This window comes from Hippoglossus hippoglossus, chromosome 16 (genome assembly GCF_009819705.1).
Source record: "Hippoglossus hippoglossus isolate fHipHip1 chromosome 16, fHipHip1.pri, whole genome shotgun sequence".
NCBI classification, from domain to species: Eukaryota; Metazoa; Chordata; class Actinopteri; order Pleuronectiformes; family Pleuronectidae; genus Hippoglossus; species Hippoglossus hippoglossus.
In genome coordinates this window covers 9001875-9022089 of record NC_047166.1, presented here as the reverse complement: position 1 = coordinate 9022089, position 20215 = coordinate 9001875, and the positions used below count along the sequence as shown (strand labels likewise).

At 40.3% G+C, this 20215-nt stretch overlaps 1 protein-coding gene across 2 annotated transcripts; it reads left to right on the top strand.

The window, feature by feature from the left end:
* Positions 1 to 7691: 7691 nt before the first annotated feature.
* On the top strand, positions 7692 to 19905 carry cops7a (COP9 constitutive photomorphogenic homolog subunit 7A). 2 transcript variants are annotated; one of them, XM_034611142.1, is made up of 8 exons: positions 7692 to 7831; positions 12720 to 12842; positions 15189 to 15264; positions 15981 to 16069; positions 16839 to 17041; positions 17132 to 17237; positions 17830 to 17991; positions 19338 to 19905. In XM_034611142.1, the coding sequence occupies exons 2-8, from the start codon at positions 12720 to 12722 to the stop codon at positions 19371 to 19373; spliced, it is 795 nt and encodes a 264-aa protein (XP_034467033.1). In that variant the 5' UTR covers positions 7692 to 7831; the 3' UTR covers positions 19374 to 19905. The 2 variants fall into 2 exon arrangements, with proteins under 2 accessions (XP_034467033.1, XP_034467032.1); XM_034611141.1 differs by having other exon boundaries at positions 17830 to 17999.
* Positions 19906 to 20215: the final 310 nt, after the last annotated feature.

Below are 20215 nucleotides of genomic sequence, written 5' to 3'. Positions count from 1 at the left end.
GCATTTATCGGTGTAGTGCGTGCCTGCATTTGTTGAGGGTTATTTGTATTCTCTCCGTTAGTAGAGCAGCTGCAACAATATCACCTCTACACCACAACACACACACACACACACACACACACACACACACACACACACACACACACACACACACACACACACACACACACACACACACACACACACACACACACACACACACACCAGATGCCCACTCTGTGGCTCCAAAAAACTGTCAACTTGTTGTTGTTTTTTTTGACATGTCCCATTTATTATTTTTTTCTTGGCAGCTTATTCCCGCAGCCACTGTCAGCTCTTGTACTTCACGAGGTTTTATTATTCAAACCAAAACTAATTAAAGCAGAGGAGGACTGTGCCGTTGTTTATCTCTGAGTAAAATTTGTGTTTGCACATCGCCACAAATTCTTATCGTCAGAGCGTCTGTACTGATTCAGAGTTTGGTATTTTATTAGAAAAAAATAACAGGCAGATGCTTCTCTGTCACAACTCTGTCCACCGTCCAGTCTTTTTTTAATTAATGTCAGGGAGTTGAAGGTTTTTCCAAGTATTGTTTAGAAAGTTTTTGGTCTGTTGAGCATCTTATTCTCACATAATGTCATGTATGAGGAATCTGTAATGGTAGACGGTAAATGGACTGTATTTATATAGGTCTTTTCCAGGCTTATTTACCACTCAAAGTGCTTTACAGTACAAGCCACATTAACACAGCGCTACGAGACACTGCCAGGACAGCAGTCAGGGTGCCCGAGGTCATTTCACCATGATGACTGGAAGAGCAGGGGATCGAACCGCCAACCGTCCGATTAGTGGACGACCCGCCCCCTGAGCTCTCCACAGCTGCCCAAAATCTGTCATTCCCAGAATCTGTGCTCCACTCCAAAATGAGCCAAAGGGTGAATCTGCAACTGGGATTATGCAATGTTATATTTGTCAGGTTGACAATGACAGTGACTAATGCAACAAACTGAAATCCACCACACAGACGAAAAACCTGGATTGATTTGTCTCCTCTTTTGTTCAGAAAACACTCAACAAAAAAATGTTTTTTTTTTTTTTCTGGGGTGGGCTGGTGGGAGTAGCACAGCATTTCTCTGAGGACATTTGTTTAACACTGCTGCAGTGTTGCGGGCAAAGGGACGTGGCTCGATAAATCAACCGGGCGGAAACAAATTTAATTTCAAGGAGAAATATTGCTGCTCGGGAGAGAGAGGAGACACCAAAAGCCTTTAGGGAGCGGAGGAGTTCCGCCATAAAGAGAGACAAAGCGAGAGCGTTAACAAGGACACTGCAGACCACAGAGGAGAGAGTGAAAAAAAAACAAAGCTGTCTGCAGGGGTTCACAGAGGAGCCAACACCTGGAGGGAACAGGCCTGTCCTCCGACACAGCCACGGTGGTTTATGTGTTCATGTGGCAAAGATCACAAGTGTGTACATTTACTCTGGTACTTAACAACAACCAAGGTTTGCTCTTAACGTTTCCTTTTTATGCCACTTGGTGATTCAGCACACACATTGTGAAGGAAAATAAAGCGTGATTATATTCAACTTTGCTGATGAAGATTTTTACAAACATCTTTAACTTGTATCATCTTCGTCTGACCTCGGGTGTTTTGAGTCTTTCACCAGTCAGACCACAGACTGTAAATATAGATGGACGACGCATGATCGATTCCTCCTACTCTCCAGACATGAAATCAATATATCCCAGACACCACCATCTTGCACATTTGGAGCCAGCGATCGTGGGATGAAGCCCCCGGTATCAAACTCTCACCTGAGCCAATCATGAGTCAGTATCAGCTGTCAATCATGACTTTCCAGCCTATTTTACACATAGCCTGAAGTACCTTATGAAAACCAAACTTACCAGAAAAATTAAACACTTTAACATTTATCAGTGTAATGTGAACTACCCTGAAATGACAGAAATCCTCTTTCAGAAATTGTATTTAACACGTAATTTAACTTTTTACTTTGGTCCATGTCCCATCCACTAAAGGTACGGTTGGTAATTTGTCTCTGAAACACTTTTTACCTTATTTGTTGATATCCTCACTATGCCGCAATAGCCATCAATAAATAAAGCTTATGAATCAGCTGCCCTGAATGCTATGAGTAATTATATTACTGACTATGTGCATGAGTACTATATGTTTCAATGTTTGTGCGAGTATGTGACACTGTGAGACAAAGAGAGAATCTGTTTGATTAGATTTTCTGCAAACAGTTTATAATTTGAGAAAAGTAAATGAAGCTAAATTCTGGTCAAATGGTTCTGCAGCAGGTCTGTAAGCTCCTGTTATTCAGAGTCTGAACTCTTCAAGCTCCGCCAGAGGATTTAAAAAGAAAACCTGAATTGACAGCGACCATGCTGTGGACTGTTTTGTATCTAATCAGGCTCCCAGGGACCCAAGTGCAGCGCTGAGAGTGTGAGGAGTCTAACTGTTCTTCTGATGCTTATTGGTTTTTTTGGCCTCCATCTGCGACAACATCACACTCACTGTGAACATAAACACTGTCTTTCAACCCCCCGTGTTACCCGCTCCCGCAGTCGGCCTCTTTTTCTGCAAGTCTCACTCTATTCCTCCGTCCGGCTGATTGTTCTCTCTTTATTTCAGCTCAGTGTGCTTTTGGACAACTATAATTGGCAATAAAAAAGATAAAGTGCTCTCTCTCCAGTCCGGTGAGGGTCATGTAATAGAAAAAAGCACAAAAGTCCATAATTGTGAAATATATTTCCTGCTGGGCCAACGGTCTTTGGCAGCTCTGCCTGTTAATGTGCTTGTGAGGACACTCGCTCATTTAAAACAAACACCACTGGGACTGTATGTGCTTGATCTATCACCACACACCCACACACACACACACACACACACACAAACACACAAACACATACACACACACACACACACACACACACACACACACACACACACACACACACACACACACACACACACACACAAAGAGAAACATCTTCTGTTATTATAAGACACTTGATAGAGAAAAAAAAGGTTTTACTCAGCAATGTGAATAAGGTATAGAAGTGAACATTATGTACTATATCATGATGAATTAGCTAATATTCATTACAACTTAGAGTAAGTACGAAGAGAAATGTTGAAATAAGCCATAACAACTTTGCACATTTTAACATTTACTGCTGTTACAAATAAGCACAGTCTCAAAACTAGAATGTTACTAAATAGAACACATCCCTCCACCAAGGACCCAGCAGTCCCCCGATTAAAGCACATTTAAATCCTCTAGATCAAAATATTTACTTTTGGATCTGCATCAAATTGCACAAAAATCTGTCACTTAAATATGCCTCTTTTCTTTTTTTCCTCAGGATTCATGTATTATTCCCTGTGAAATTGGTGAAAATGGAAGAAAAACAACCTATCCCGCAATTTTTAAGAAAGCGAAAAAGGAAAATCCTTGTTAGGTCCGTTAGTACAGATCAAAACTTATTATGTTCTTTCTTTCTCCGTGACGCATCCTTCCATTAAGTTTCATGGGAATCTGTTAAGTAGTTTTGTTCAACCATCAAATAAACTGAGAGGGGTGAAAACGTACCTCCTGGAGGTAACTAGAACGGCTCTTGTGTCAAGGTCGATTAATCCTACACAGGATTGTCTTGTTCTTATAGTAGAAATATGAAAGAAAAAAGGCAAAGTGGTCCAATTTGTCATTTGTCTATTTGTCAGAAAACATAGTTCACAAAAATGAAAACAAAATGCATCGTGATCTGCAACATTTAATGGCTTATTCCCAAATCCCCCCAACAAACCAACCAACAGACACAGGTGGAAACACAACACAACACAGTGAATGTAGAAATGTGCTAAAACAAATCAGCACATTTGAACATATGCTGATAATAATGGTATATTGTGCTGCTTTTTGTGAAATCTTTGCATTAGCCACCATTTAATTTTTAGAAAAACAGATTTGTATAACACATTAACTCTTAATTAAGATAAAACACCTAACAATGAACGACAGAATGAATGAATGACTCCGTTCCTCCATCAAATTAGTTTATATCTGTATGTATGTGTTGTCATTAATACTGTCTCTCTTGATAAAAGCCAAATAGCCTCAATTTACAATCATTGTCTGTATTCATGACTTATATCGCATGAATTAGTCGTCTTATAACTTATTAATGTCTCAGTAGGCAAAGGGGAAGTGGCTACATAAACAAAGGAGACACAAATCTGGAAAATTATGTGAAGAAGAAACCAGACGATATTCACATAGTATAATGATCATTTTGTTACAGCCGCGAGGGAGCTCATATAAACTCAATTATTCCAGAAACATCAGCAATAAAATCACACAGAGATTCACAAAATATCCACAGGACCATCACAGGGAGGAGATAGAGGTGAGTTAGAAAACACAACTGTCATTTTGATCTGGTCCAATATATCAACACCGCGCTGCCATGTTGTCTGCGGAGACAGTCAAGGTCCCCAGAGGATGAGTGCTATTCACTTTGATGTTCACATGACTTTTCCCGTAGTAACATCTTCACGTTGACATTTATAGTCTTCAGGAAAATATCTCAACAATTGCTGGATGAATAAATAAGATTCATGTTCCCCTCAAGACGAACTGCAACAATTTTGGCGACACACTCTCTCTCTCTCTCTCTCTCTCTCTCTCTCTCTCTCTCTCTCTCTCTCTCTCTTTCTCTCTCTCTCTCTCTGAAATTCAACTCCTGGCAGAAACGTTACATCCAGTTGTGTCAGGACTTCACCACCCCGGGACAGAGCTGTTCAAAGAGAGGGGACAAGATGTGGATCAAACATGTGCATGACCTCCTTTCCCCGCTGCCTTTGATTCATTATGTTTCCCCCTCGTCCTTTTGTCTTGTTCTGTCTGTCTCATTAACAGTTCAGCAGTGTCCTGAAGCAGGACTTCATGTCAGGGATCAGTGTTACTATTTCTGTCGTGACAAGCTGGACTGACTGAAGAGCAGAGACAGCTGTGCAGAGATGAGAGGCCATCACCGAGCACTGTAGAACAGCATGTACCTGTGTCTGTGTGTGTGTGTGTGTGTGTGTGTGTGTGTGTGTGTGTGTGTGTGTGTGTGTGTGTGTGTGTCCTGACGACACTATTATTTTTCCATCTATACAAGTTTGACGTCATCTCTCTAGCACTAATATTTGAGGAGATACCTCGGACGATTTGTTTTGTGGTTTTTTGGTCCGTATATTTAACGATCTTGATCTTTGACTTTAAACCGATCAGCACGAAAAATGTCTCATCTGGAAATACCCTTCGTGTAATATGCCCACCAAGCTGGGTGAAAATCTGTCCATGCGTTGTTGAGTTATTTTGTGCACATACACACACACAGTCAGGGGTGAAACCATTACTCTGCGTGTGTGTGGCTGTGAGCAGCGTAATGAACTCTTCTGCAGAGCCCTACTGACCAGCACAGGTGTTCCTCGCTCCACTTAATTGGGTGGGTTACTGTGCAGTGTGTGTCTGTGCTGTGTGTGTGTGTGTGTGTGTGTGTGTGTGTGTGTGTGTGTGTGTGTGTGTGTGTGTGTGTGTGTGTAAAGAGGAAGGAACATGAACAAATGAGGCTATTTGGGGTTTGAAATTAGAGGTTAAACTTAATTTGAGGCCTAAAGTTATTCATCTCTGTGCTTTCCACACTACGGTCTACTGATCCAAATATTACCAAAGAAAAACTGAGTCATCTGTGAGTGGTTTGTTTTTCGCCACTTATGTCCGTAAACTCTCCACATTATATACATGCCTATATTTTAAAGGCTCTGCTCACCTTATGTCCCTCCTACACAGTTCACTTCACTGTATTCCCACCGCTCAGGACTGTGTGAGTGCGAACAGACTCAGTGCTTGATTTGATCCAGTGGGGGACACAGAGTTGTTTATAAGACCTGTGAGTTTCCTATTACAAAAAATATATCTGGTTGTCTATTAAGTATGCAAATATGCCATTGTACACTTTGTGATTTTGAGTTATACATTAGGCCTTTAAAGTGTTAAAGGTCTGGATTTTGTGACTCTGAAGATCCTTCTAATTATTTAATTAATAAAAATGAAATTAGCTTTGGCTTAAAATTTTAGGGTTAAGGAATGAATTATAAATGTATGTTATTTCTAGGACGCTCCGGAAAAAGAAAGTGAAGAGAATCGTTGGATGTGATTACAGCTACTGGATCAGGCTGATTTATTTAGTGAATGAAGGAGAGTGGCAATGAGTGAACAACACACCACAACACAAAATTACAAATTTAACACAAATGAACTACGTTTAACATCTCATGCATAAAGTAATGATCATGAATAAACCGTGCAGTAAGAGTCTTAACTATCTCTAATGAAATAACCAACACGTTTTTACCACCTTAAAGCTATGAAAAGTCACAAATATGCCACTTAAAAAGACATTCACGACATTTAAAAAGGTGTAAAAGTCAGAAATTCTGCAGCAAAACCTGAGATGAATGTGAGTCCCAACATTTCATCATCAATAAATCAGCGAGCTGTGTGAGGTGAGCTTGTTTTTCCCAGTTGTCAGAGACGTTCACAGCTGTAATTTATAGCTCGCCCTATCTCTCCCACTTTCCTGCGTCTTCTCGCCCTGTCACAGATATTGGGATCAGTGGAGCTCAGAGCCAGATAACCAGCAGTCAGGACGACGGGAACACGGAGACGACGGTGCCACCTCAGACCGCCACTCAAAGACAAGGTTTGATGTTCCTCGAGATCAAATCTATAAACGAATCTGCCAGATCAATGCAATTCATCTCAACTGAATCCTCATATACAACTGAAAACAGTGCACAACTGTCTGGAAACTGCTCAGCGTGGTGAAAGAAAAACCTGAAAGTAATAGGATTGTATTCTGAATCACAAAAAATAAAATGTATGCTTTACAGTCCAAAAAGTCTTTTTTTATGACGGCCCAAATATCAAAGAATCAGGGCGTCTTACAATGTTGAGAGTTAAAGGTGTTAATTGTTCTATTACACACGTTTAATTATAAATCAATTCAAAAGGAACAAATCCTATATCAAAAGAGAATGTATATTAGTTTTACACTTTTAAAAGATGGACACTTTACATGATAGTGACATCAGGAGAGGGTCTACTAATAATCAATTATTATATTATTGTATTTATTTATTTTTGAGAGGTTTCATCAAAGTTATTTAGATTTTCTGGATGTGTAAGATCTCCCTTGGTAATGTGATGAGATGTAAACTGTGGACATGTTATATGATTTTATTTTCCGGGTAAGACCAAAGATTTTCTATTCTTTTCTTCACCAGGAAGACCCGTCCAATCGAAGGTTAAACCACTTCTTGAAAAAGGCTTATTTGGGTCCCCTGGAAACATTTACGCGGTCGTTTTCTAAATTTGCAACGTATTTCCGTATTTGCATGTGTTGTGACTTTTTGTATCACATTGTTGTTTTTAATTTGCACATGTTCTATCTAATTGCCTGTGTTTTCTCAATTTGCAGAGTTCTGATCTCTCTCGGCCACCGTAGCTCACTGCCCCCTCACCTCTCAGTTTAGGACCGAGTGAGGGCATCGAACCTCAAGTTGGATCCACTCTAAACATGGGGTCTGATCCCGGTGGAATATATATCACATCACCGCTAGATGACGCTGTTCTCCCTCAACGAAGGACACAGCTGTTGATTGGCGGCGCCACATGTCCCGCCTCCTTCCCTTTACTATCCAATCAGAGGACACGCTGCTTTGTTGTCGTACGTGCGCTGACATACGTCGGTCTATCTGCTACAAACACACACAAGGTAAATCTACACATTTATTTAACGTTTTAACACGTTTATTGCCGACATTAATGCTCATGTCGCGTTTCCTGTGTATTTACACTGTGCGCTGGTGTTATTTAAACAACCAGGTAGGCTTTAACTGGTCTGAGGCCTAACGCCGGCGGTGAGCCGAAACCTTGCGCTTCGTTAGCCGCTAGCAGCCGAGCTAGCATGACGAATTGAGCTTCGATAAAGTAAAACAGCAAAGACCTAAATGAAAAGCGTAAACGTGCACGCAGCCTCCCGCATGAAACCACGCGTGTGTTGTGCACTCAGCTCTTCATTCGTCAATTGTAGCATTTCCGGCCAAATACGACAATTAGCTTTAAAATTAGCTGGGTGGTTTAGCGGCTAAGCTAACGCTGATGCGGCGCCTGAGGTTTGACTGAGTGAGTCTTAGTTTACCTTCGATTTACCTTATTTCACCATCATTTCCTCACATCTTCTATGTATTTTCTTAGAGCCTCGCCTACTGTTATTCCTGAGAATGTTTTTGATCGCAAATTTTAACAGTCAATGGTTAAAATCATCTATGTGACAGAGTCAATTAGTACATTTAAGTATTATTCAGTCTTTTAAAGTAGTGTCACAGTCCCACTGTTGTTCTGTTTGCATGCAAGAGTGGAGGTGGTGCAACTATGTGCCAAATACACCTGATGTAAGTTCTAGTAAATCGTTTACACTTTCAGAGTTTTGTGTATTTTGTACTTTGCTTTTTTAAAAATGGTGTCCCTCACTTCATTTGCAGTCAGGACTCGGACTGGACAATAACACAACATCAATAGTTATTGCCTCGTAAATTTGATGTGTAACAATTCAACAAAAGTGCAATACATATCAATATAATGATTGTGCATTGTGTAAGCACAGTGAGGAGGTATAGCACATGATGGATTGACCTCAGATTGGGGTCAAGCCCTTTAAAGAAGAGTTTAAAACCACAACCTTCACTCAGGAGCAAAATTCAGTTTCTGATGTAAGAAACAATAATGTGACATTTTCTATAAGTTCTGGCCCCACTCTTGCTCACAAAGTGGAAAACATCAGAGCTGTGCTTTTGTTTGCGAACCTTGTTGTGCAAAATCAATTGATGCTGAAATTAATACAGTAAAATTTATAGTGCAGAAGTTAATTGACATTGTTTTGGTTATGAAATTATAGTTTGAATAATTTGTAATGCATCACTGGCAACATTGAAACGTTTTCTGATTATCTGAGCGACTCCTGCTTTTCTCTGCTCTGTAGCATTTTAAAGTCAATTTATTATTCACTGTGTATTAGACTAAACAAGAAATGTAGTCATTGGGAAATTGTGCTGAGAATTTTTCACCCTTCTCTGAATAAGTGCACTTAGTCAATTAATCTAAAAGATAAATTAGTGTTAACAATTGTGTTGTAGCCCTAATATCTATACTTTGTTAACACTCATAATATTAACAATGATATTGTGACATCACAGGTAATAGTATTTCTATGTGTATATTTCTTTACATTTCTTAAGTATTAAATGTTATATATATTATACATATTATTACTTTATTGACGTCTACTTTTTGACTCTTCTCTTTGCTGCTGTAATATGGCAAATTCCCACAATGTGGGACTAATAAAGGATTATTATCTTAATTTGAGCCCAGCCTTTAGTGTTGTGATGGTAACACACAGGTTTTTGCAGCCCTATTTTCCTGTGTATAAAATAACTCGTAGAAAGTTTTTTCAATTAACCAGTCTTTTGCTCCAATACTTTAATCTTAAGCTTTATAGCTGTACAATTTAAAAAAAGAAAAATCTTTTCACTTTACTGTGACATTGCAATAATCTCATTACTGCTGCCCACATGCAATTAAAACCCCTTAAGATACAGTTTTCCATTTTGTTCCCCTAAGTAGCTTGAAGGTTGTTAGTGTCATTTTGTCTCTGACTGTGCAGTATATATATATATTTTCTGTATCATATGCTTGTGCATGGTTTTCTACCTAATTTCACAGCCTTTCTGCAATTTTTTAACAGCTTGAGACCTTCACATAACGTTGATAATGTTTTGTGCGTTTGAACAATGTTTAGTTGTACAGTACGAGTTTGTAGTGTGTGACTGCTGGTTATATCAGTCTGAAGTTGCTCATTGCAAAACCACACATAAAAGTACCTGTCCCCAGATCTGTTGAAACATTACATAATTTAGCATTAAAAGTATTCAGCACGCTTCACTTCATTTCAGTAAATTCTCCAATCTTCCAAGTGGTTTGCAGAGATTTTTTGAGCCATTTAAAGTCCCTTTGGTTGAAGAGGATTATGGTAAAAATGGATGACTCACTTCTTAATAGAGCTGTGAGTCTATCGATGTGAGTGCTGTTTAGTGAGTTTGTACAACACTGGAAGCTTCCAACTGCCAAATCCAATTTTATATTATTTTCCTCCTAGTAGCCTTGAATCTTCCTTCTTCTTCATTATTCCTTTATTATATTTTATTTTGTTGAATCTCTAAAACTATTTTTAAAATAAAGCTGCTCGTAACAATACAAGTTACAATAAAACAATGTAAAATGTTTTCCGCAGGTTACATGGTGCCTGTTGTACCACAGAAAAGAGAACAGAAGATACTTGGGCGAATAGAGTTTAATTTAAATTATTTTTATTGGCACTATGCTGACATGATACACAGTTAAATATGCAGATGGGTGACGAACCAAAGGATACATAAATGAAAAGGATGAAAATCCATAGTGCACGTAGTGAGTCTGAAAATGATGCGAATCAAATGCTGTGGCTTTCGCAATGACTAGATCGTAACCCAAATGAACACCTTTGGGAGATTTTGGGCCAACGTGTTAGATGTTGTTTTCTACCACCATCACAAAAACATCCCACGAGGGAATTTCTCTGAGAAAAATGATGTCTATTCCTCCAGTAAGGTCCAGAGACCTGTAGAATCAATGTCAAGATGCATTAAAGCTACTCTGGCAGCACGAGGTGGCTCAACACCCGCGGAGACACTTGGTAATTGGACTATGGTCATTACTGCATGACAAAGCAGTTTATCACAGTAAGTAACTGTGTGTCCTTTTGTGCTTTGGGATACCTTGAATTACTATCAGTTAATTTCGTTATTTTTTTATTAATGTTTACTTTATTTATGGTTTATGTTTAATTCTTGATCTCAGTAGTCAGCAAGGTAATCTGTGTCTGATAGCTGCATACTGCATATTTACGATAGACCCCACAAAAGTGATGGCAAAGCATCTCGATTGCAGTATAATCATAAATCCTCTCACTGCCATGTTAGTGAATGGGACATGGACCAAATTAAAAAGTCAAAGTTCACATCAAAGATGGTTTCTGTCAAATTAAGGTAGTTCCTATAAAAATGGGTTGAAATGTCATGATTGACAGCTGAGACTGACCCACAATTGGTTGAGTGCATATACCGGTGAGACCTCACAACCGTGGCTCCATCCCTTGATCAATACTGCACAGACTCTGGCTCTAAATGTGCAAGATGGTGGCTCAGTGGGAGGTAGCACGTCGTCCGTCTTTATTTACAGTCTATCAAAATTACCACGGCCCCATTTTCCTCCACTAATTTTTGACTGATGAGATGACACAGTCAGGGTTTGACCTTCTTTTTAAATCCAGAAGAAAAACATTGATCCAGCCTAAGATTCAGAACTTTATTTGACTTTTTAAAATAAATACTTGAATTTAAACCAGGGTCTGTTTCTGAAACAGAGTGTAGGTTAATTTGTTTGGCTGCGGCACGTGCCTGCTCAGCTGTTCAGCTTACCTGGGAATATGCTCTTTGGACCTTCTTAATGATGGTCCAGTGGGACAACATATGGAAGACGTCTGTGTGTATCTAAATCCATCCCATTTAGGATGATACCACACATCAGCTCTGACTGTGGTGAGTAAGAGCCAGTCAGACTACACATTTATTGAGCCGTGGTTACATCCAGACTCTCAGTTGAATTAATTTTAGGAAATGGCCTCAGGTAATGAAACTGGCCTGATGCATTTGCAATAATTTTATCATGCGTCTGTAAGACTCAACTTCCCTTGTGTCCCGGGAAGTGTCCACTGGGATTAAGATATTAAAATATCCTATCAAAGTCAAAAGGACATCTCCTCACATTGGGATGTTTGTCAGCTAAGACAGTTTTGAATTGGAAATTGGAATCAAACTGACATCCAGCTGTGCTATTTTTGTAATTTATTTTCCCTGTAAAACTTGTGCGTGAGCAAGAGTTAGAACACAGTGATGAAAACATTGATAGGAGGTTTTTGTGTGTTTGTGATTGTGTGCCTGTTTTCCGGGGTGCACTTTGTTGAGTACAAATATCTACTGGAGGCACTTACATATTCCTTTCACTACGTGGGCAATTATTCTGGTGTTGCCCTCAGCCCAAAGCAGATTTTCATGCAGGAAATGTTTTTTGATGAATATACATGATCTGCTTCACATTCATTCCCCTTGTTGCCCGCATTGGTGCGACCCGGCTATTCTTCCACTATTTGAGTGGCTCTCCAGGTAATTTGAGGGTTAAGTGCTTTGGTCGAGAAGACTATTCGGCTGTTAGACGGTAAATGAGGGGAGAGTATTGTTTGTTCGTAAGGGGCCGGGCTGTGTTTCAAAGGGTTTGACATGATGTGTTTGAAGCTGTAGAGTCTAAGTGATCATTGATAGAGTTTTGTGATTGTTACCAGAATATATTTATTGAAGATTTTGACATATTGTGCACAGATGCCATTTTTCCATCACCATAAAAGGACAGAGGCAAAGCGATGACTGTGGAACACTCGTGTGTGTCTCAAGCTTACCTCAGTCTAACCTGCTAACTGTGTCTGTCTTGTCTGTGTCCGCTTGCATCAGATGGAGGTGGAGCAGCTCCTGTCTCTGTCAGGCCCGGCACTGGCCCAGGCTGTCAGTTCTCTGCTGGAGACCCCAGGCCTGTACGTCTTCTCTGACATCCTGGAGCTGCCTAATGTCAGAGAGGTAAACACACGCTCGCCGATACTTCCTCACACCCCCTATCTTTTAAGACCTAGTCATGCCTGACATAAAAGTCCATCTTAACCACAGCCCGACAGTTAATCCCACAAGTGATGATGTGTCCAAGACACATTGAGAATCTGATCAACTAAACCACTGTCAGAGGGTTAACTGATTATGTCCCTGTTCAGAACTGGTATTAACATCCGTCCTGAAAGATCCGATCACAACTGTGCAGCTCTAAGTATGTCTGTTCACAGTGGCATTAAAATGTGTCTTCTGTGTCTTCTGTGTCCACTTGTGATTGCATCTCAATTCCCTGTCTAACATGCAAATAAGGATGTACGTAATTAGTGTTTGCAAAGATCAAATGATGTTGTTTTTACCCATGTGTCTGATGACTCACTCAGGAAGGATGTTAATACCAGGTCGGAACAGAGTCTATGTGACCACATTTTTCAAGTAGCAACAACACAAGTGTGTTTCCTGAACACAATTTGACCATATTCATCATCTGCAAACATGGAAATGCATCTACATCTGTGCCCTCAATGATGTTATCAAAGTCGCAACTCCAATTAACACATCTGTATAAAGATTTCCTAGGCGTGATGCTGCCATCAAATTCAAACGTCACCAACATATTGCGTATGTTATGTGTCAAACTTGCATGAAAATACACAGTCAACACCCTTTTTTTAAGAGTGACACACTGCTGTTATAGTAGAGTGTGATTCCGCAGCATCATTGTTCAACTGTTCAAAGAAAGAGCTCAACAGTCTAATTGCAGTAGTCATATTTACAAGCACCACACCACAGTTTGCTGCAGGTACAATGGAAGACAAGTGGCACTGCTGTAAAAGTGTGCACAGAAGATATTACATCTGAAGTTTAATCCCTGATAAACAACAATTTGCAACAATTTTATTTATTGACTACAAGAGAAGCAGCCAGGGACAAAGAAATGGTGGGGAAATGTTTAAATGGTTCAAACCAATAAAATATTTAAGTGATATGTAATATTGCACCAAATTATAAAAATGCATTACAATATAAACTCACAGCAATAAGAAACAAGTCTGTTGTTCTAACACAAAGCTTTACCCATCTCCTCTGTTTCCCTCTGTGGTTTACTGCTTGAATATGTAATTTATTTGTCCTGAATTTTAATTGCTCATAGCAGGTCCAGTTAAATATGATTAAAGCAGCCATTAATACTAATTAAGTAGGTGTGTTATTTTCAACTGTTTACAACAATAAACTCTTCAAAGGAGTTTAAAAGCTCCCACGTTAATTTTCACAACACATTCTTTTTCTGATGTTTTTGTTGAGCTGATAACACTGTGTTTCCTCACATACAGCCTTCCTCTCACAGGGTGAATAAATGCATTAATTTCTGAAGGTGTCTTCTTTTCAAACAGGTTCAACAGCAGAGAACATTTGGTACTTTTCAGACAATCCTCATGACATGTATAGGAATCAGATGAATTGCAGCCAGGCTCATTTAAGTTGTTAGTCTTGGTAAACACTCGGATGAACAGGTGAAACAGGTTGAAACATACATGGTTTATACCTTGGTATTTCCAACTCAGGGTCATTATTCATCTTGAACTAATAAAACCCATCCTTACTTTTACCACGGATGAGAACACTCATGATTGGACCAAAATAGTCATGTGACACATGCAATTATAAGACAATTAACTAGTTATGTGTAAGTTTGTCCCTATTTTATGATGGATGAGGATGCCAACCAAATTTAACCAAAAAGACCAATAATCTTCTATAACCTGTTAATTCCCTCAACCACTATGAGAGGGAGGGCTGTGTGTGCAGAAAGAGAATTTGTATGTGCAGGTACAATCCTATAGTTAATGTTTCTAATGAAACTGCAGAATGGTATTGGACAGCACTCTTTGCCTCACTCTCCCTCTCTCCCCCACACAAACACACTGACTGTTGGTCAAAGTCCAAATGACCATCAAGGTCAATCGGACCTCAAAGAACGCAACAGGCTGCACCTGCAGTGTGTTTATAGCTGTTCCATCGTCCTGCAGATGTTTTTATCCAGGTCTGGGTGTCAGGGTCAGAATTGTTGAAGCTCTACTGTGGAAATATTTTGATGCCAGGCGTGTGATTATAATCCTTTAGTGATTAATTCAAATGTGTCTGAATTTATGCAGGTCTGTGGTCTCGCTTTTCTACTCACACCGAGTCTCAGCATGACCTCTCAGAGCTGCACAGTGTGCATAGATAAAATGCAGTTGCATTGTTTTTTGCACCGTCTAATTACCTCTGTTTTCTGCCACACCGTTTTCTCTTTTCTCTCATCTTTCCTTATAACCACAGATGGAGAATGGTCCTCATGCACCGATGTACCAGCTCCTGAACCTCTTTGCCTATGGAACCTACTGCGACTACAAAGGTATTGCAGTGGCAGCACAGTGTAAATAAGTAATATGGCAGCCTGTGACTCTTTTATTATGAGCTGTATTTCTTTGCTGCAAGGCAGGCACCTTGACACAGAGGCTTTAAACGGCCTCACCTGAGACACTGCAGGCAGGTTATTCACGGGGGGGAAAAAATTACTCGACTACTTTTTATCTGTTAGGGCAACTTTTTGTCAAGCGTTTGCCTGATTGGCTGGTGTCTGTGTAGCTGCAGTGCTGGCACAAAGGGACAATAATCTTTTCTGACTCAATTTGCCGTCTGTGTAATGCATCGAGAAGCTTCAACAAGAAGTGGAATGTTAATTATGTCTAATTTTGTACTGAATATCAACCAATAGCCTGAAAAAAGACTGTAGCCTACTTTATTGCTCCCTTCTCTTTTGAGTCATGCCAACAGACAGCGCATTTACTTTCACAGAGTTGTGTAGTGCAGCCCTTTTAGAGTAGCTGTCAGAGCTGCAGTCTAGTGGGGGGGGTCCTGTCACCAGGGGAGCAAGGCAGAATAAGACGCAGTCGCTGGAGACAGCCTTCCTCACTGCTGTGTTCTCTGACTGCTTAAACAGCTCCACTCTCACCTGCATGTCCATGTGTAAATTAATAAGCAGGGCCTCGACAACGTGAGACTGTTTGACCCTCAGAAAAGTGACACTCACTGCTTTGTTTTATTTTATTGTCTTGTCTGCTGCTGTAGAGAGAGCTGCCTCTCTTCCAGAGCTGACCCCCGCACAGAGAAACAAACTCCGCCATCTGTCCATCATCAGCTTGGCCTCCAACCTCAAGGTTAGTCTTTTCCACAGAAAAGTGCAGAGGAACTATAATGTTGCATTTGTTTCAAAAATAGAAATAGAAATCTAATTTCTGCCACCGTCACATTGCTCCAGGCGTCATACAGCGAGATATTAATGATGTATTCACAGTTTAAATTCACTGCGTCTAAATGTGGCTTTGCTATTTTATTCAGACGCATAATCCATTTTTTTGTATTTGTATCAATATCAGCTAAATTAGAAGTAAAGCCACAGACAAGCCTCAGGATTCTTGAGAAAAAGTTTCCAGCCCAACTACTGATGCTGACATTTTAAATATCTTACTCCTCCCTCCATCTGCATGATAAAGTATTAACTGTTCTTTTTTAAAGGCATCTCTCATTTGACACCTTCCGTCCATGCTGCACCTTCGTCTCAAGATGCCCTTTTCTTTCTCTGTTCGTGATAAATAATTGATTCATTATTCTCACCAGCACTGTCCTTTTTTTTCTTAAACTTAATCTCACTTTCTATTACCATTACTCCTTTCACTCCTGCCCCCTGTTATTCTCTGTGATATGTCACTACTTTCTCTGCGTGTATTCTTGAACTCTCTAATTGCCCTGTGAAGGATTGTTAAATTCCAAATTCTCCTCTCTGCTTCCTCTGGCAGTGACAATATCACCCTAGCATTTTTTTTGTCATTTTCCATCAAACCATTAAAGTGGAATTAAATTTTCTCTCTGTTTACCTTGGTCAAGAAAGATGAGGATTAAAGTTTTCTCGTGTATTTTTCCCCTCAGTGCCTGCCGTACTCGCTCCTTCTGCAGCAGCTGGAGCTGAAGAATGTGCGGGAGCTGGAGGACCTGCTGATCGACGCCGTTTACTGTGACATCATCCAGGGTAAACTGGACCAGAGGAACCAGCAGGTGGAGGTCGACTGCAGCGTGGGCCGTGACCTCGGCCCCAACGAGCTCCCAAACATAGTTAACACGTTGCAGGAGTGGTCAGTATGCCCCCTGTGTGTCTGTGCGCACTTTAGATTTATGCCTTAATTATCTGTCTTCGAACTAAAAGTCTCTCCGCTCCTGTCCAGGTGTACAGGGTGCGAGGCGGTGTTGTGCGGTATCGAGGAGCAGGTCACGAGAGCCAACCAGTACAGAGAGAGCCAGCTGAAGGTCAAAGTCCAAGTGGAAACAGAGGTCAGTCCTTCATCCCTTCAGCCGACACTTCTCTCTCCACACTCTTTTCCACTCCAGAAAATCCAGTGAATGTCACTTTCTGTTTCAATGCTTCCAGCTACTGTTGGTATTTGAGTTCCCTCCTGACTGCATGTTTCCTTTGCTGCATCTTGTTCACAATCAATGTCTTACAGCAGTGTGTTCATATCACTAAGTTCTTTTTGTCTGTTAAGTATAAAAGTTAAGGACCAATATAAACATTGAAAACAGGTTTTGCTCGCTCTTATGATTTCTTTCGTTCATACCACCCTTGAAGAGGTCTTAGTTGAAGGAATTAAGCTGGTATCCTCCAAGGTTACGGACTTCTTACTATACAATTCCTTCTTTATACGATTGTCCTTCAACCGCAGCAAGGAAACTCAGAGAGAATTTAACCATAGGAGATGTTCACTCTACATGAATAACTCAGATTACTGAAGCATCATAGTATTACTATATACTTTATATAAACGTTTTACACAGAACATAGACTGGATTTTTTTCTGATGTTCAATTCTAACTCATCTGTCTTGTTCAGCCTTCCGCTCTTAATCTCCCTTCTTTTTTCCCTCAGGTTTCAAACCTACAGAAAACGTTAAAGGCCAGTGCCGCCTCTCCCTCATCAGGCCCCGCCCCTGCTGGAGCCGCCTCCAATCAGGACGCAGACCAGCCTGCTGAGCCACGAGACCCTGCCTCCTCCCAGGAACCTCGGCAACCAGGCAAAAAGAGTTCAAAGGTGAAAGGGTGAGTGCTGTGGTTTTACCGGTTTGGTAACCCTGGGCATGTGGCTGAAGTCGTCATTCAAACTTTAGTGTTGCAGCTTTTTACATAAAACCTAGCACTGAGACTTTGCATAGAAATTGCAGTCATTTTTCTACAGCTTCACAAATTGAACACATAAACTGTTTGGCCGCATTTTCTGAAATGTTTTATTCAGACTTGTTGCACTTTGAAATCAAGTTTGAGTTCAGTTGTTTTTTTTCATGTTGGAAATGCTATTTATTCCTCTAAGACGTGAAAATGGAACAAAGAGCTGTATGTGGAGGTTCTTTCTGTTATGTTTTTCATCACTGCTGCGTCTTTTGTTCTCTAAAGCACTTTGTAACTGTGGCTTTTGAAAGGTGCTTTATAAATACAAATTTACGTAGTTATAACCACAGCGCTGTAAGGACTCAAACACTTCAAACACTAAATTAAAGCCATTAGTCCAATGTTCTTGTAGAGTGTGAAGTTAATTCGACGGAGAATCGCCGTTTTCCATTTTCCCATAAACATTTAAAAAACCAGCTGCCGGTGTAAGTGGTTTGTCTGCATGTGAGCACGTGTGTGTGTGTGTGTGTCTGCATGAAGCGTCTTTATTATCAGATGCACATCAGTGTTTTGCAGCCGTACTCTCACCCTGCTATCAGGCACTCGCTTTCTGTTCTGCCTCCATCCGGCCCAATTACCGATGGCTAATTTCACATCTGTCCAGGATTGTAAAATGTCACTGGATATACAAATGCCCTGCGTGCTCTGCTCCTAAAAGAACCATTTCCCCCTCCAGCGATCAGACGAGATGCTTTGCTCGTCTGCTGTTTATGTTGTTGCTGCCGAACAGAAAGCAGTGATTATTTCCTGGCTGCCTGTCACGTTTTGATGAGGCATGGAGCCCTATAATTTCCCATCACTCAGCAGTGCACTTCATTCAAATGAAGATTCACTTAATGTTTTGAAATCCAAATTAATGATAGCTTAACCTCAATCCTCGAATTAAAATGAGTTTTGACACCATTCTTTGTAAAGCTATTTAAAGGACGGGACTGATAGTGCAGCAGTCATAAGAAATTGGATCTTTGGAAAAATTATTTTTAATTTGAAGAAATAGGAAATCCACTGAGAACAATTTTCCATGCAGAAATACGGAAAACTCATTAGATGTCGTAGCACAAAGACGCCAGAGTGCATCAGTAATGTGCTGCTTCAGTAGAGCAGGTGGAAAGTAGACATGGTATTTTAACAAATTATTTTTGGGATAAATCTTAAAAAACGCATAAATTCAGTGTTTATTTTTTTTAACTTTTTTTTGGTTGTTTCACTCAGGCTGCGCGGCAGTGGGAAGATCTGGTCCAAGTCTAACTGAGGACAAGAGGAGGACGGTGGCACTGACGGACACTGTCACTGATGATTGGACACGTGGACGTGTTGATGGACAAATGGAAACATTAAACAATGTGACCAATGCTCACGGACACCCTCGTCACATACACTTAAAAACCAGGAAGCTTCATGGGAACTTTTCTTATCACCTAATTTCACTTTGATGGATTTGGAAAAACACACTTGACTGATGGATACGACGGGTGGGACATCTTCGCTTGCAGTTGTTAATTACCTAACAGGTGGACTATCACTATATATATATACACACACACAGCAATTGCAACACATTAAGACAGAGCAGTCTGCAGAAGGAGTCTTTGACCAGAAACAGGATCCGTGTATTTGAAGCGTGTGTGCGTGTGTGTGTTTATCTCTTATCAGTTTAAAAATGTTGTTTTTGTTTAGATTCATTCTGTGTTGCTTTGTATTTTCTTCTCTCTGCTGAATTGAGACATGTTTAAAATCAGAATATAAATAGTTGGGAAATAAAACAACGCCCTGTACTTATCCTGACTGTCTCGTTAATGTCACTGTCTCATCTTTTATTAAATGCACTTCAGTGAGCATCTCTGGAGGGTGCATTGCTAAATGTTAACTCGCGGAAAGGGGCTACCCGTTAGGAGGTCAAGCCATTAATTAGGGCATGTCCCCAAAGAGACTAATGTATTATAGAGCTGAGGCTTCCCCTGTGCGCAAACCAGCATGGCTACACACATACACACACACACACACACAAGTGCATTCATATTTCATACAAGTATGTTTTGCCCAGAGCTTCGATTTCAATGTCAAAATTGCCTGTTGAAATTGCCTGCCCC